Source organism: Branchiostoma belcheri, unplaced genomic scaffold (assembly GCF_001625305.1).
Source record: "Branchiostoma belcheri isolate BF01 breed outbred unplaced genomic scaffold, Haploidv18h27 scaffold32, whole genome shotgun sequence".
NCBI lineage: Eukaryota > Metazoa > Chordata > Leptocardii > Amphioxiformes > Branchiostomatidae > Branchiostoma > Branchiostoma belcheri.
In genome coordinates this window covers 435,373-448,958 of record NW_017803932.1, presented here as the reverse complement: position 1 = coordinate 448,958, position 13,586 = coordinate 435,373, and the positions used below count along the sequence as shown (strand labels likewise).

At 41.0% G+C, this 13,586-nt stretch overlaps 3 protein-coding genes across 3 annotated transcripts in view; 2 read left to right on the top strand and 1 right to left on the bottom strand.

Annotated features, from left to right (window-relative positions):
• The window catches only part of LOC109474777 (translation initiation factor IF-2, mitochondrial-like), a 10,651-nt gene extending 7,974 nt beyond the window's left edge, over nucleotides 1-2,677 (top strand). The window contains exons 13-18 of the mRNA XM_019775139.1: nucleotides 7-51; nucleotides 552-795; nucleotides 1,024-1,164; nucleotides 1,320-1,484; nucleotides 1,937-2,077; nucleotides 2,352-2,677. Coding sequence (XP_019630698.1) covers nucleotides 7-51; nucleotides 552-795; nucleotides 1,024-1,164; nucleotides 1,320-1,484; nucleotides 1,937-2,077; nucleotides 2,352-2,521 — 906 coding nt within the window. The 3' untranslated portion in view covers nucleotides 2,522-2,677. The remainder of the gene's footprint in view (nucleotides 1-6; nucleotides 52-551; nucleotides 796-1,023; nucleotides 1,165-1,319; nucleotides 1,485-1,936; nucleotides 2,078-2,351) is intronic.
• A 602-nt stretch (nucleotides 2,678-3,279) lies between these two features.
• Nucleotides 3,280-4,941, bottom strand: LOC109474942 (ubiquitin-40S ribosomal protein S27a). Its single transcript, XM_019775440.1, has 5 exons — nucleotides 4,898-4,941; nucleotides 4,718-4,774; nucleotides 4,249-4,303; nucleotides 3,758-3,975; nucleotides 3,280-3,471 (listed from the first exon to the last, which is right to left on the bottom strand). Exons 2-5 carry the CDS (start codon nucleotides 4,763-4,765, stop codon nucleotides 3,322-3,324), a joined length of 471 nt encoding a protein of 156 aa, XP_019630999.1. The 5' UTR covers nucleotides 4,766-4,774; nucleotides 4,898-4,941; the 3' UTR covers nucleotides 3,280-3,321.
• Nucleotides 4,903-13,586, top strand: part of LOC109474904 (tetratricopeptide repeat protein 7B-like) — a 56,704-nt gene continuing 48,020 nt past the window's right edge. The window contains 7 exon segments of the mRNA XM_019775385.1: nucleotides 4,903-4,978; nucleotides 4,981-5,040; nucleotides 5,042-5,171; nucleotides 8,492-8,640; nucleotides 10,526-10,694; nucleotides 11,163-11,403; nucleotides 12,386-12,464. Of these exon segments, the coding sequence (XP_019630944.1) occupies nucleotides 4,904-4,978; nucleotides 4,981-5,040; nucleotides 5,042-5,171; nucleotides 8,492-8,640; nucleotides 10,526-10,694; nucleotides 11,163-11,403; nucleotides 12,386-12,464 (903 nt within the window). The 5' untranslated portion in view covers nucleotide 4,903.

Genomic DNA, 13,586 nt, shown 5'->3' with positions numbered 1-13,586 from the left:
TGGAAGGACCTCCCTTCTGCAGGAGACCTCATACTGGAGGTGGAAACAGAGGTGAAGCATTAATATCCTAAGTGAAATACACTTGTTGAATTGCTGAAGTGACAGTCACAAACCATACTGTTACACTGCCATGACGTGTAGCAAAATGGGTTCTAAGGGAAATAAATACACATATGTTATGTGCCTTATTGTCATATGTTGTTACAGTTCTAGATCTTTCTAATGTACTGTACATTTCTATACATGTATCATGTATTTTTGGGTGTGAACGTAGATGTATTGATATAGCTATATGCGTGAGATCTCTGATTGGCTCTGAGTGACGGTAACAAAAAGCTTGATCCCTGTTCTGCTGTTTCTAACTCGAAGACACGTTTGATTTTTGAAAATTGCAAGATATAAATTGTAAGGACCATTGATGGGGAGGATGGTTGCTCAGACTATTCTTCAGAGAAGCAACATCAGAGGATCAAACCGGAGTTAGAATGGGATATGGTTAGGGAATGGATATCAGTGAACCACGATCACACCATGTTCCTATCTCTGTGTAGTCCCGTGCTCATGAGGTTGTCAGCTTGAGACTGGAGCAGAAGAAGGAACAGAAGCTGGCAGATGACCAGGTGGAGATTGACAGGAAGACAAAGGAACATCTGGAGCACTACCAGGCCGTACGGGAGGCCACCAAGGACCTGAGGAGATGGCAGCAGAAGAAGGTGAAGTACGAGGAGTTCAAACCCACACCAGGGAGTGAGAAGGTCAGGAGCACGGAGCCTGAGCTGAACATTGTCATCAGAGGTACATTCTGGATAGAGGCATCAGAGTAGATAGCTTTCTCAACACTTCTTAAGATTTATGTATGTTATTTTGTTGTGAATTTTCCACACCATCTTCAGAGAGTTTTTAAGCTGTCCTTCTGCATGTATGAAGAAGCAAGTTTCAAGCAACACTGTGACTTTTAGATACTAATTGCAATGATGGGAGTGTGGAGTTCTTTTGGCATCTGATAGTTCTTGTATTGTCCAGGAGATGTGTTTGGCTCCATAGAGGCCATCATGGACACCCTGGCCTCCTATGACTGTGAGGAAGACTGCAAGTTGAAGGTCATTCACGCTGATGTCGGAGCCATCACTGAGTCTGATATAGAAATGGCTGCAGCCTTTGATGGTGAGAAACTTTTTTTGCACTAATTCATAAGACTAGGGATGCACCATAGTGTTTCAAAATCAAACCTAGTTGTGCAGTGTTGTTAGTGTGGCCTAAATGAGAAAGATATCTGTACTTCAAAATGTAGTTTTTATTCTTTTTGGTGATCCCCACAGGTTTGGTGTATGGCTTCAACTCCACGGTACCTAAAGATGTGGCTAAGCTGGCTGAACAGAAAAATGTTCCTGTGAAGATACACAAGATCATTTACAGACTGTTTGAAGACCTGAAGGAAGAACTGTCTGCCAAACTACCCACCAAGGAGGAACTGGACATCAAAGGTACTCAGCTTTTACAGTCGTCTTTTCTATTCCTCCAGTGGAAGTTAACTCTTCCAAGACAGCCTAGGTGCTGGACTGTGGTAGGAGAGGATGGTCTGACAGCTGGTTCATAGTCTATTCTTTCTCACAAATTGCATTCACAAAAACAGATGGATCTAATAATTTTTCATTTTCAACAATGGGTGAGTTCACACTTCCAGACTACAGAAACTTGTAGACACTGGAAGACATACGTCATACCCATCAACAGTCAAATGTTATCCAAATGTGTGGTCTTGTAAGCAATAGAATCAACAGTAAACGGTTTAGGATTTTGCAATCCCACCTGATTGCCTGAAATATCAAACAAGAGATACATTGTAATACATGTATATAGATATAACTGGCTTCATCTACTGTAGATGAAGCCAGTGTCAAAGTACAAAATATCTGTGATTGTCCTTTTGTTACAGGTTCAGCCCACGTACTCCAGGTGTTTGAGGTGACCGTGGGGAAGAAAAAAGTCCCAGTGGCGGGGTGCAGGGTGACACAGGGTGAGATGGACAAGAGGAGGGATGCACTACTGGTCAGGAATGGCGAAGTCATATTCAGAGGTCTGTAAACTCTTATGTTACCATGTAGCCAGTCTGTACATTTGTTGGCCAATCACATACTAGTACCTCCTTTTCTGTTGGTTATACAGCCATGTTGAAATTGGCAAATTTGTTGATAAACCTATACTGACTGAAAAGGTCACGTTGGAAAAGTAAGTTTTATATAAAAATGAAATGATGCTGATATGCTTATCATTCAGTATACTAGTATTGGAATTTGACCCTACTATTGGGTATTTTTATTATTTTCTTTTTATCCTTATTTCTTCCCCAGGCCCTGTCTCCTCCCTGAAGCACCTGAAGGATGATGTTTGGACAGTGAGACAGGAGATGGAGTGTGGGATAGCTCTGCACAAGTGTCCGGACATCAGGCATGGAGACGTCATACAGAGCTTTGAGGTCAACGAGGTTCCTCAAACAATAGACTGGAACCCAGGATTTTAGGTTAGATGTTCATGGAACATCTACCACGTGTATCATTAATATTTCAATAATTATCTTCTGGTGCAAGGGAAGCAAAGATTATGAATCAGTCAATATCATAACTGCTATAGGTACATATTACAGCAACTTGAAGCTGGACAATAAAGGCATTCTTTCTGCTGAAAGTACAATTTTGTGTCTTGTGTTTTTGCCGTGTTATCATCACATGCTTTTGAATTAGGGTACTAGTACAAAAATGTATGTACTACCTTTCCTGGTCCTGTTTTGCACAAACACCAACAAGAAAAACAATGTGGATCTGATGAGTAGCACTTTGAAGTTGCTAGGTGGTGAGAAAGTTAAATTTGACTCCAAGAACCGAATAAGAACAGGAATATGAGAAAACCACAAGGTTTACCAATCTTAAGGTCCCTCTAAGTATAAGATGTAGAACAGTTCAAAACCCAATTTCAAGTGATATTGGTCAGCCTCTGGTGGTGGGCATGTTAAATTTGACTTGAGAACCCAATGAGAACAGGAGCATTTACCCCTTTCACGAGAATCACAAGGTTTACAAATTTAAACTCCTAAGTATAATATAACATGTAGATCAGTTCAAAACCCAGGCCAAGTGACATTGGTCAGCCTCTGTGGATTTTACATTTACTGCTGTACAAAACTTATATCTATGACACATATACCACAGTACAAAAGTTACTTTACTATTGTATGTCTGTCTATACTTAACTCTGCTAATTCAAATAATGACAACATAGTTGTTCCAATATTCACATCTGTATTTATTTATCTCAGCATGTGCTTTACTTCTCCTCAGGCTTGTTGTACACAAATGTGAGGCAGCACTTCCCGCAGTATTGCCTGTCGAAGTGACTGGCCATGAACAGCCCCGCACCACACTCCTCGGACGGGCACTCACGTCTTAGACGTGTGATCTTGCCATTCTCATCAACCTGAGAGAGAGAGAGAGAATTAGTCAGTCTGGATAGGAAAACAACTGATTGCAACAGCAGTGATCAATGCCGGAGGTGTCGCCAAACATTTGTCAACATCAATGTATTTTTAAATCAAACATCAACCCTTTCATATACATGTACCAAATTTCTCTTACTATCTTTCTTGATAAAGAAAAGCACACTACATGTACATCTGAACAGACTGATCCTTTTGCTGGTCAGGCATTACCTATAAATACAAGACAAGCTTAGCAATAAAAAACAAAGGGAAAGCCATTTCTACCTTGTAGTACTTCAGCACAGCCAGCTTGACCTTCTTCTTCTTGTGCTTGATCTTCTTGGGAGTGGTGTAGTTCTTCTTCTTCCTCTTCTTGGCACCACCTCGGAGGCGGAGCACCAAGTGGAGGGTGGACTCCTTCTGGATGTTGTAGTCCGACAGGGTGCGGCCATCTTCCAGCTGCTTGCCGGCAAAGATCAGCCTCTGCTGGTCAGGAGGGATGCCTGCAATTTCAAGTCAATAACTCATAAGTCAGAATAAGTTTGTACGAACATTATGCATAAATAAGGATCATTACATGGTGCCTCTGTGTAAGCTACAACTAACAATAGTATCTTGAGAAGGCTTTTTTCTACTAAGTACAAGCTATATTATATTAAATTTATATAATTATGCTTTGGTTATGGTTAGGACGATGATATTCATACACGACTGTAAATTTATGGTCACCGCAACCAAAACTCAGTTGTTTAATTAACACCTTACTGTCTACTCACCCTCTTTGTCTTGGATCTTGGCCTTCACATTTTCGATTGTGTCACTGGGTTCCACCTGACAAAAACATTTGGCACACAGTTACAATAACTTACATACAAGTTAACAACTGACAACATACAAAAGAGAAAACTGTAGAAGAGGTGTTCAACACCAAAACAAGGCATACCTATACCACCTTTACAGACGACAGGTGTGCACATTGCATGTATATGTAGTAATATCAAAATGTCATAAATTAATAATAATATTTCTTGGTGCATGCATAAACCTTAAACTGTACAGTGCAGTTAGAAATTATCCGAAACAGCACCAACTTTCACTTTCAAGTGCAACAAAGTTTGACAGCACTGAACAAGTTTTTTTCATTGTTTCATAATTTCGTTTAAAGATCAGGAAATATTGTCACATGTACATCAGAAAAATTATTATGTTGCCCCCCTCCCCCCTGGGTTGCACATGTCTCCTTACCTCTAGGGTGATGGTTTTCCCCGTGAGTGTTTTCACGAAAATCTGCATGTTGACGCCCTGAAACGACACACATAAAAACCATAAACTCTCTTGTACCCATTGATATACAGTACTACAGTATGGACATCAAAATCGCGAAAATAATGCACATATTTCTGGGCCAAATTTTATCACACTCACACTCCAATGGCGACCAAGATGGGAAAGAGAGAGTTGGACGGGTTTCCCGGGGAAGGTCACAGGGGGACAGAAACCGAGGCTGGGGTCAAATCTCGTGTCCAGGGTACCGTGGGATCACCACCCTGGGAACGAGATTGGACACATAATACAAACATGGCGGCGCGCAAGCCCGGTCGACTGGAACTTGAAGTGGAAAAATGTCGCGCAGAAGGGAACTGGACCAAAGCCATGGAGTTAGTCAGGCAGCTGGAAAGGGGGAAACACTCAGGACTAGGTTGGTATTGTCAGAATTCTTATATACGCTTGTTTCGAGGCTGTGATGAAGGTTGAACTTAATATGGGGGTGGGGGGCGTTTCTCCAATGAATGACAGGATCGGATGAAGTTTTAACTATATTACTCATCACTTTACAAAATTGTGAATTGTTTATTATCAATGAGCAAAGAAGACATGTTTCCTGTTGTTACTTTAATGTAAATTATACACTTTCGAATAAAAAAGAACCAAAAACGTGCAGGATTTTTAGTGAAACCCAAAGAAAAATCAGCATCAATTTTTGGCTTTGAAGGACTTTGAAGGCCAAATGCAATTTCCTCTCCATTATTACCAATTAGGCGTTTAGCAGAGCATCGCAAAATCATGTACATCTTGGCACATGCACCGGTTGCAGAAATAGAACGGTAACTGTTGGGTTAGAGTACCGATGGCTCCGGATCTGTGTATCAAATTATGGTCAGAGTGTATGAGAGTCATTTTGATGGAGAGGATGTTGTTACCATGGTGATGATAGATGAGGGTACAGCTCTCATTCAGGTGACCTTAGAATTGGAGGTCTGATTCGTTCCCTGAGGATTGTGTGAACTGGTTGAGCTATTCTATTCTACATTGCCGGAATCAGAATGATCAAAAGTCAATGTTAATTTTATCATTTCGCTTTGCCTAAAGCAGTATTCACAAAGGTGATGCACTTACACTTCCTGAGTGGCACTTATTTGCAATGGAGTAGGGTTGATACAACTTACTTTGAATAAATGACCAGAAAAATTCCCATTTGTATGTCCATGGAGGTAAAAAAGAGAAGGAGAGACGACGCAATTCTCTTTTTTACCTCCATGGTATGTCCTAAGGCCACACCAATTTAATTTCTTGGTTAACGGATTTTTCTAGAAAAATAATGGAGCGGGCGGGCGAAAAAAAAATAAAAACAAGAAGCCATAGGTGACAATCCTCCGTTAAGTTTTATATATTTCAACAAAATCCCAAGCGTCAACGCCAGACCTACTGTGCAGACATTATAATTAGGCAACGGTTAATACAATGAGGGCGCGTCACAAGCATAAAACATACAAAGAGCTAAATCCATTACTGCTCCCAGGGCGTGTAAAGATACTGTGCTTTAAGTTCGAAGTTCATTTTAATTACACACACACAATCATTGCATTCACATAAAGATCGGACTATCATGGTCGTGTCTAGTAACAAAGACAGCCCCACCGTCTTACCGTGCCTGTACCTAATTAAGCGCGCCTGGAACAGGCGAAATTCCAGCAACAGTTGCAGTAAGCACCGCGAGTGTTACTACCGCCGGCCAGATAACCAGAATATCTGCTTAGAGTACCTCTGCTACCAGACAACTGCCTAAACCTACGGCCTATTCCACAGGATTGTAAAAGTAGGGATGTTTCAAAAATATGCATTTACTTCAATATCAAAACAGCTACGGTAAAAATAAAAAGACGTGCATCATCCCGGACATAATGCCACACCACATGCGAAATTACACAGAAATGCGACGTATGGAAGAATGCGTTTTGGCTGCGAACATCTTCCAAAAAACTTGGCATCTCTTAAGCATGGGCAAAAACATCTGGAACCACTTATCAAAACCACCCCGTATCTGCATGAAGTTCCACCCCCCACTGCTATTCCAAACAACGCGTTTTTCTGGACCATTCCAATTCGCCTCGTAATTGTAGGGGTGCGTCTGCAATATTACATTGACCGCGAAAGCAGCAACGGCAAAAATACACATTCGTGCATCAACACGGGCATGCCCGCAGACGGCGTATAAAATTGCGTGCCGATTACACAAAGAGAACCCAGTGTTTTGACTGCGAACATGAAAAATCAGCCGATCACAACACTCCGTCCGGAGGTCCTGACCTCCTTCACGGAGTAATAAAAACAGGCCTAGGCATCGTATTATGGCCCAAAATGGTACGATAGGAGCTATGAAGTCAACACACCAGGTTGGTTCAAAATTTAAACAATGAATTTTTAACTTTTAATGATACCATTGCATTGAAAGATGGAATGACTGTAACAACTAGGAAGAAAAGGTCTGTTTTCAACTGTTCAGGGCAAAATATGAGCATTTTGCAGTTGATTCTGGATTTTTATTTTTATTTGCAAGTCTGAAAAAAATGAAGCGGCGAATCCGTTAACCAAGAAATTAAATTGGTGTGGCCTAATGTTACATAATGCAGACAGCTTTAAAACCCTGGAATTTGTTTACAAATCAGCTGTGTAGTACAACATGTTTATGCTGAAGTCAACAGTCACTAAAAATGAGGTATAATAATAACTTGTACATGTATTTGGACTGTACCATTCCCTGGTGGGGTGTCAGCACACAACAAGCACCAGTGCCTCATTCATGAATGGTGATGTAAAACAGTTAATTCAATACTATGATCGATGGTACTAGAAATGTATGAAAATCTATACCTACACCTACAGTCATTACATGGCATAATACAAATGATAGAAAGTAAAATAGACCTTCAATCCATATCTCAGGCCTGGTGATTTATGATATAATGTAAGGTATCAGTTATGCATTACACAGTCTTCTAGCCCAACACTTTTCCATCGTCGAGGGATTTCAGTAAGTGTTCCCATCCATCTACTACTTCAGGTGTAATAACTGTGTAGTGGCAGCTCTTCTCCCAGGATACGCAATTTACTCTGGGCTTAAAACTTAGTGCTCTATATGTCAGGAGTAGTTAAGACACATGTTAAACTCCCCAGAGTAAGTGAAGCGGAGCCTCTGACATTTATATATGGGTATAGAGTGCATTATAAAAAGCTTTTGAGATAACGTATAATTTAACTGTGAGATCATCTTTTGGAGTCTGGAATAACCTAGTCCGACAGTTGTTGACAGAAGTTATTTGGTAACTTCTTACCAGTAGTAGTAGATAATTCCTAGCACATTACAGTTGGTTGGACAAAATATTTTAGTCTCTTGCATTGTACCATAGCTATATCTGCCAGAAGGAGCCTTAATTTTCAGTCTTAATTCTAGGTTAGAATTAAAATCAACCAGAGGTCCACATGTGTCCAAACGCAGCCTGGGAGCTATAGGGATTCCTACAGGACAAAATCAGTCTGTAAAATACCTGGCACTCAGGGCATTGGTTTGGAGATATGATGCATTACCATGAATCATGATTGGGAAAGATGGTGACTCTAATCCCAACTTCAGACTAGAGCCCAACAGGGGCCTAGATTGCCTACTTACCCTACAGATCCATTTCAAAATGTGACTTTTGTATATACCACTTTAAAACGTCAATCTTTTACTTTCCTTAGAACCCTTGGTCCAATTGGTACTCGGGGAAACAAAGCTTGAACTTCACCTTCAAGAGGTTCCTCCCAAGGAGGAGAACATAGCCAAGGCCAGCCGAGCCTTGACAGAAGCCAGGAGACACTTCAACGATGCACTCAAGGGTGAACACAAGGTAGCACATCTTAATTGTTCTTCAGGCCATGACAAGTTATCTTATTTTTATGTCTTCTCAGACGATTGTACATTTTCTACATATTGTGCAGTAGATATGTACATTAAATTGAGGCAGACCGTAAAGTACTAGTAACCATTTTTTCAGGATTTCGCTATTTATACAGGTATATGTAGATTGATTGCATGCCATTTATATAAGCTAAATGATTAATGATCACTAACACATTCAATATCAAAAACACTGAAACTATATCCACATCAGATGTGTGTACTGAACCAAGAGTATTCTACATGTAATATAATATAATAACATGAAAATCACTACCTTATAGTTATACTATAGATTACGACTGTACAATTGCATCTCAAACTGTGGGATTTTACCTTTTAGATAGAATACTAAATCTACACTACTGTTATGTGAGATTATTACCTTTTCTTGATCGTTTACTGTCTCAAGACAAGAGGCAGATACATATATTCTACACGTGTCTTCAATTTCCTTTCTTCCCAGTGCTTCTCTCAAGTACTATTGATTTTCCAACAGTGTTTGCAAGATTGGTCTGTGTGCATCCAGATGGAAATTGGGACGCCCCAGAATATCCACGAAATCATGTTATTTTCAGACATCTTTGTGCCTTAAACTGAAGTCTATGACCTGGTATGGTGATTGAATTAATTATCACAGAGTTGGCAGATGTGGAGTAATCAATTATTCATCCGTCATACTCCAATCTGTTAGCTCCAGAAGGACTATAATGAATGAGCAATGAAACAGAATTTTGAACTCCAGACAACCTTCCAAAACTTTGTGACAAAATGTGCTTTACCCAGTGTACTTTCGCAACAGGTGGCAATAGAAAAATCCCATAATGTTTGATTTTTTAAAGTTCTGTAAATTAAGCATACAATGGAATCAGGACTGGTGTTAGCTTTTTCAGAGTATTAAAGAAAGAGTGGGCAAGCATTGAGAAGTTTGATGAGTGGGAAGAGTGGGGGAGGGGGGAAGAGTTGAGGAAATTTAAGAGTGGGGTGGGGGAAGGTGAAGAGTATTAACTGTCTAGCTTGTTTTGTTTCCCCTTCTCAGCTAAAGTGGGCAGAGAAGATTTAGATCTTATTAGCATAATACTCTTCCCCACACCCCACTCGTAGACCTCCCTGCTCTTTCCCACACCCCACTGGTAGTGTGGTAGACCTCCCTACTCTTCCCCACATCCCACTCGTAGACCTCCCTGCTCTTCCCCACACCCCACTGGTAGACCTCCCTACTCTTTCCCACACCCCACTGGTAGACCTCCCTGCTCTTCCCCACACCCCACTGGTAGTGTGGTAGACCTCCCTACTCTTCCCCAAATCCCACTCGTAGACCTCCCTGCTCTTCCCCACACCCCACTGGTAGACCTCCCTACTCTTCCCCACATCCCACTGGTAGACCTCCCTATTCTTCCCCACATCCCACTGGTAGACCTCCCTACTCTTCCCCACATCCCACTGGTAGACCTCCCTATTCTTCCCCACACCCCACTGGTAGACCTCCCTACTCTTCCCCACATCCCACTGGTAGACCTCCCTACTCTTCCCCATACCCCACTGGTAGACCTCCCTACTCTTCCCCACACCCCACTGGTAGACCTCCCTACTCTTCCCCACACCCCACTGGTAGACCTCCCTACTCTTCCCCACACCCCACTGGTAGACCTCCCTATTCTTCCCCACACCCCACTGGTAGACCTCCCTACTCTTCCCCACACCCCACCGGTAGACCTCCCTACTCTTCCCCACACCCCACTCGTAGACATTGGGAAGGGATGGAGAGTGAAATACATCTTGCATTTGCTTGCCAATGTTCACCCAGTCTGATTTGCTCTTTTCTCCCTTCTCAGCAGAAGTGGGCAGAAGAGATCTTACTCCTGCAGGGAAAACTGAACTATGCCACGGGGAACTATGAGGATGCCCTGGGCTGCTTCTGTAAGGGGAGGCTGGAGGAGCTGTCCATAAACATACAGAGCAACAGGATACTCCGGCTCATCGCGGAGGCGTACGCACTGAAAGGTCATTTGGATTCACCATTACCCACATGCATTGTGGATGTCCATATAACATACAGGGAAAAAGACCTGATATGCACTCTGTGTGCATGCTATGCATCACATCCTGATGGGCTGCTATGGTACAAACCAACTATTTGCATCACTGCCATTGGCATAAACCTGGGATTTGCATTTAAGTCTGATTATGCATGTACCTCTCACAACTTACCAAGGTACCCTTAAACTACTATAATTCCTTGATTCTATTCATGGATTCTAGTAAAATTATGACAGTTGATACTGGCATTTCATTAACATCTTTCCTCTATGATATCCATATTTAAAAATTAATATATGATGATTACAATCATCGCTTATACATTTCTTCAAATATTTTTGTGTGTAATATATTGCATTGTATTCATTAGTTTTTGGGTGTCAAACAGCTTCTTTTGGTAGTGTTATTAATGTACTGTACTTTAAATTTCAGCCATGTGCTTGGAGAAGGTTCCACTAAAAACGTTCAGTAAGATGAAGCAGGCTGAGCGGGAAGAGGAGATCATCAGCCTGTATGAACACTCAGGAGACATGGCCCTGCTGTACCTGCAGGAGTGTGAGAAGGGACAGAAGGCCACGCCCACAGTCGGCGGTGTCACCATCAACAACACCGACCTCGGACACGTGCTGGAGACCGCCATCTACAGGACACCCGTCCTGCACTTGAAAAACGGGTTTGTTTGTTTGTTTGTTTGTTTGTTTGTTTGTTTGTTTGACTTTGAGGCTTTGTACCATTAGTACTACAAATGTATACATTGTACATGTACATTTGTAGTAAATGTATAGTTGTCTTCAAGTGATTTGTCTTCAAGCGATTTGTAAAAAAAAAGGAGCAAGACTTAAGTGCATACAACATAACATTGCACTTTATTTTTTCTACAGCTCTCATGTGCACGTATAGCTCTTCAACTTGTTTGTCCATATACATGTATTCCATTGCCAATATGATGTCATATTCGTGTCACTTTTAGCAGCTAATATAGCAGTGTTCCTTTGGATGGCCTTTTTTGTGATGGATGTGTCCAATGTATACTTGGCAAAGCACCAACATTGCCTCAAAACGTTCATGAATTCTGGGTGTATATCCAATATTTTGGGGGTGAAATTCGCCTCTCAAAATGCAGGACATTCCTGTGGGACAAGGAGCATGCCCCCTTTCTCCTGCCTTCAATGCTCGCTACATTGGTTTTCTCCCCTCCGCAATGAACACCCTGTCCAGTCAAATCTGGCAGGAATACTGGCTAATGGCGGACTGGAGCGTCTGCCAGACCATAACGGCCCAGTACACGCTGAACAATTCAGTCCCCCATGGCAGCACATCCATTATCATCCTTTAACAATTACAGGGAAGGTAATGTTTTAAAGGGGTACTATTATGCCCAACTACTGCCAATGGCAATCTGTCAGGAAATCCGTTAATGGTGGTTTAAAGGCAGCCATTTGAAAACTTGTACATGTGTACTTTTGAATAGTTAGTTCACACTTGAATATCCAGAATTTTAGCGTCACAGTCAAACACTTGAAGTTGATAGAATAAGTGTATTATCTTTGTGGTTGGTTGATTGCTGAAGGCTATTCTACACATTTTTGTACTATGATAATATCTCACGCTATTACATTAAGATTGTGTTGAAATGTTTGCATTCAATGTTACAGGGATTTGTCGACAGGAATTGGCAGATTTCGAGAGATGTTGAGAGCCGTGGAAGCCCGCTGTACCCAGAACCTCAGGCAGGTTAGTGGAAAAAAATACTGTTTATGGTACGATGACTTGGGAGGGGGGGTCACAGCAAAAGCAGTAAACATTAAAAATAATTGCAATTATTTCGCTACTTACAGTAGCCAAATTAAAGTTTCAAGCTATACAGCCACGTCTCACTGGAACGCCCCACCAATTCCAATTATGGGTTTCATACATCACTTTTAATGCAGGAAAGGTCAATCCTAACAGCATTTTTCCATTTACCAAACTCAGTTATCCTAATCCTAAGTGAATCCTTTCAATATTGTCTGATAAAGAATCTGATTACGAATTATACATCAAGTTGTCAAAACTGTATTTCAGACAGTCAGTCACTACAGTACACTACAATGTAACTCTAGCTTGTTTAGAAGTGCTTCTAAAGAACATTCTGAAAATTTTGTAACAAAAATGTCAACAAATGCTACATATGTGATTAGCCTGAAATTACATGTAAGTAATACAATGCAACAAATGTGAATGACTACAGTATGTGTTTTTCTCCAAAATGGCAAACAGACACAACAGAGAATTTATGGAAATATTTACATAATTTTTACATTCAGTCAATATTATTGCATCAGACACTTACCATGTAACACACTGAAAATTCACTACTATTACACTGCACTACTTGTGTAGGAGTGGCCTACATGTAATATCATTTTTGACAGGTTGGATGATAGCTAGACTGTTTATTGGATTTCAGACTGGGCCTGTCTCATTTCAGGCACAGGGCTTGACAGATTGTTACGAAGACAGACATACCAGTTTTGCCTTTTCCAATATTCCCCATTTTAAATCCAATGACCAAAAGGTACTGGGTGATTTTAGTAGCTATACAAAATGTAGGTTTTAGCCAGACTATCTGATATCCATGTCATCTTATCTTACATACGACTGTGCTGTAGACCAATCATGCAGATACATCAGCTAGAGCTGTACATGTCTGCCTATCAATTATGAAATAATTAGTTCTACCAAAGGTAAGGACAACAGGTACATTTAGTACTGTTTACTTGTACATTGAATATCAAGTGTACCTGAAAAAAACACACTAGATGCCCTTTCTTTGAGATTAAAGATCTATAAATCTTCATAAGAACTTACCGCAGT

Bases quoted from the DNA above. Each gene is read 5' to 3' on its own strand.
- LOC109474942 (XM_019775440.1), bottom strand. From the start codon at position 4,765: ATGCAGATTTTCGTGAAAACACTCACGGGGAAAACCATCACCCTAGAG. The intron at 3,976-4,248 runs GTGAGTAGACAG...TTGAAATTGCAG, and splicing joins CAAGATCCAAGACAAAGAGG to GCATCCCTCCTGACCAGCAG. The intron at 3,472-3,757 runs GTAGAAATGGCT...TCTCTCTCTCAG, and splicing joins CTGTGCTGAAGTACTACAAG to GTTGATGAGAATGGCAAGAT.